This window comes from Oryx dammah, unplaced genomic scaffold (assembly GCF_014754425.2).
Source record: "Oryx dammah isolate SB20612 unplaced genomic scaffold, SCBI_Odam_1.1 HiC_scaffold_13, whole genome shotgun sequence".
Lineage (NCBI taxonomy): Eukaryota > Metazoa > Chordata > Mammalia > Artiodactyla > Bovidae > Oryx > Oryx dammah.
The window spans coordinates 9,318,763-9,320,397 of NW_024070197.1; the positions used below are offsets into that span (position 1 = coordinate 9,318,763).

At 43.9% G+C, this 1,635-nt stretch overlaps 1 protein-coding gene across 1 annotated transcript; it reads right to left on the reverse strand.

Annotated features, from left to right (window-relative positions):
- Nucleotides 1-470: 470 nt before the first annotated feature.
- On the reverse strand, nucleotides 471-995 carry LOC120872114 (40S ribosomal protein S23). The gene has a single exon (XM_040252244.1). The coding sequence runs from the start codon at nucleotides 961-963 to the stop codon at nucleotides 532-534; it is 432 nt and encodes a 143-aa protein (XP_040108178.1). The 5' UTR covers nucleotides 964-995; the 3' UTR covers nucleotides 471-531.
- Between the last annotated feature and the right edge of the window lie 640 nt (nucleotides 996-1,635).

The following is a 1,635-nucleotide window of genomic DNA, read 5'->3' on the forward strand; positions in this document are numbered from 1 at the left end:
TTTATCCCTTTAAACACATAGTGAAAAAAACCTAACATGTCAGTATAGGATGAGCTAAATATATTGTTACATCCATGATATAGGTTAGGATAAGACATTTTAAAAAGACGAAGTATATTTCTACAATTTCATGAGAAAAACAAAGTTTGAAAACAACGTTAGCACAGTTGTATCTGTGAAAACGTGAATATCCTGTGTTAAACTGTCAACGTTTTTTTTCAGGGAAAGGATTTCGGTAGGAGTATTTTCACATTCTGCACTATACACTATCATGAATAAATTCATTATAAATAATATTATTTTACGATTCTGGAATATAAAGGACTTCATCTTCCCTGTTCTAATAACAAAAACAACCAAGTCATTTGTTGGTTACTAGGCAACTCTGGAGAAGGCAACCCACTCCAGTACTCTTGCCTGGAAAATCCCATGGACATGACTGAGCGACTTCACTTTCACTTTTCACTTTCTTTTTTTTTTTTTTTTTTGGTATAGGAAAATTTATTACTATCGTGCTTTCATCATCAAAACTTATGATCTTGGTCTTTCCTTCTTGCCTTTGTATAAAGCCAAAAGAGAGACATTGGCTACTTTGACAACCTTAAAGCGGACTCCAGGAATGTCACCAACAGCATGACCTTTGCGACCAAATCCAGCAACCAAAACTTCATCATTTTCCTCAATAAAATTCAAGCAACCATCATTGGGTACAAAAGCAGTGATTTTTTTGCCATTCTTGATTAGCTGAACCCTGACACACTTCCTGATGGCAGAATTTGGCTGTTTGGCTTCAACTCCTACTTTTTCCAGCACAATTCCCTTAGCGTGAGAAGCGCCGCCAAAAGGGTTGGCCTTCAGGGCTGTGCCCAGGTGGGCTTTCTTGTACTGCTTATCATGCCACTTCTGGTCTCGGCGGTGGCTACGGAGCTTCCTGGCAGTACGAAGACCGCGACACTTGCCCATCCTGCCGGCGCCAAGGGCCTGAGCGAAAGAAAGCTCACTTTTCACTTTCATACATTGGAGAAGGAAATGGCAACCCACTCCAGTGTTCTTGCCTGGGTCCCAGGCAAGGCGGAGCCTGGTGGGCTGCCGTCTATGTGGTCGCACAGAGTCGGACACGACTGAAGCGACTCAGCAGCAGCAGCAGCAGCAGCAGCAGCAGCAGGCAACTCTTGCCGGACCAAACCATCCTCGAAGGTAAGGGGGGAGATGGTGTTTTTCTCAATTTTGCTCTAAGGAAGATTGCTCGTGATTCGTCATGCGGCCATCTTTGAGAGGGGCACAGCTATTTACAGCCTTAGAAGGAAAATAAGACTGGTCGTTGCTAGGAAACCCCAAGGCACGGTCGGCATCTTTGAGCCGGGCACAGTGTTTCTACCATGACAGAGAAAGCCAAGCTGAAGCGGTTGCTAGGCAACGCCTCGGCACCATCGCCATCTTTGAGTGTGGTACGGTTGTTTGTCAATTCAGAATGTGAAACACACTCGTTTACGTGGTGGTTACTAGGCAGCGCCTTGGGGTAGTCACTACCTTCAAATTGGGCTCTTCATCTTCTTTAAATAAAGTCAAATCGCTTCAAGTAGCGACCAGTCAACTTAGCAAATACAAAGCCGCCATCTTTATTAGGGGTATTGT

Excerpts from the sequence above, each read along its gene's own strand:
- LOC120872114 (XM_040252244.1), bottom strand. The coding sequence starts at position 963 with ATGGGCAAGTGTCGCGGTCTTCGTACTGCCAGGAAGCTCCGTAGCCAC.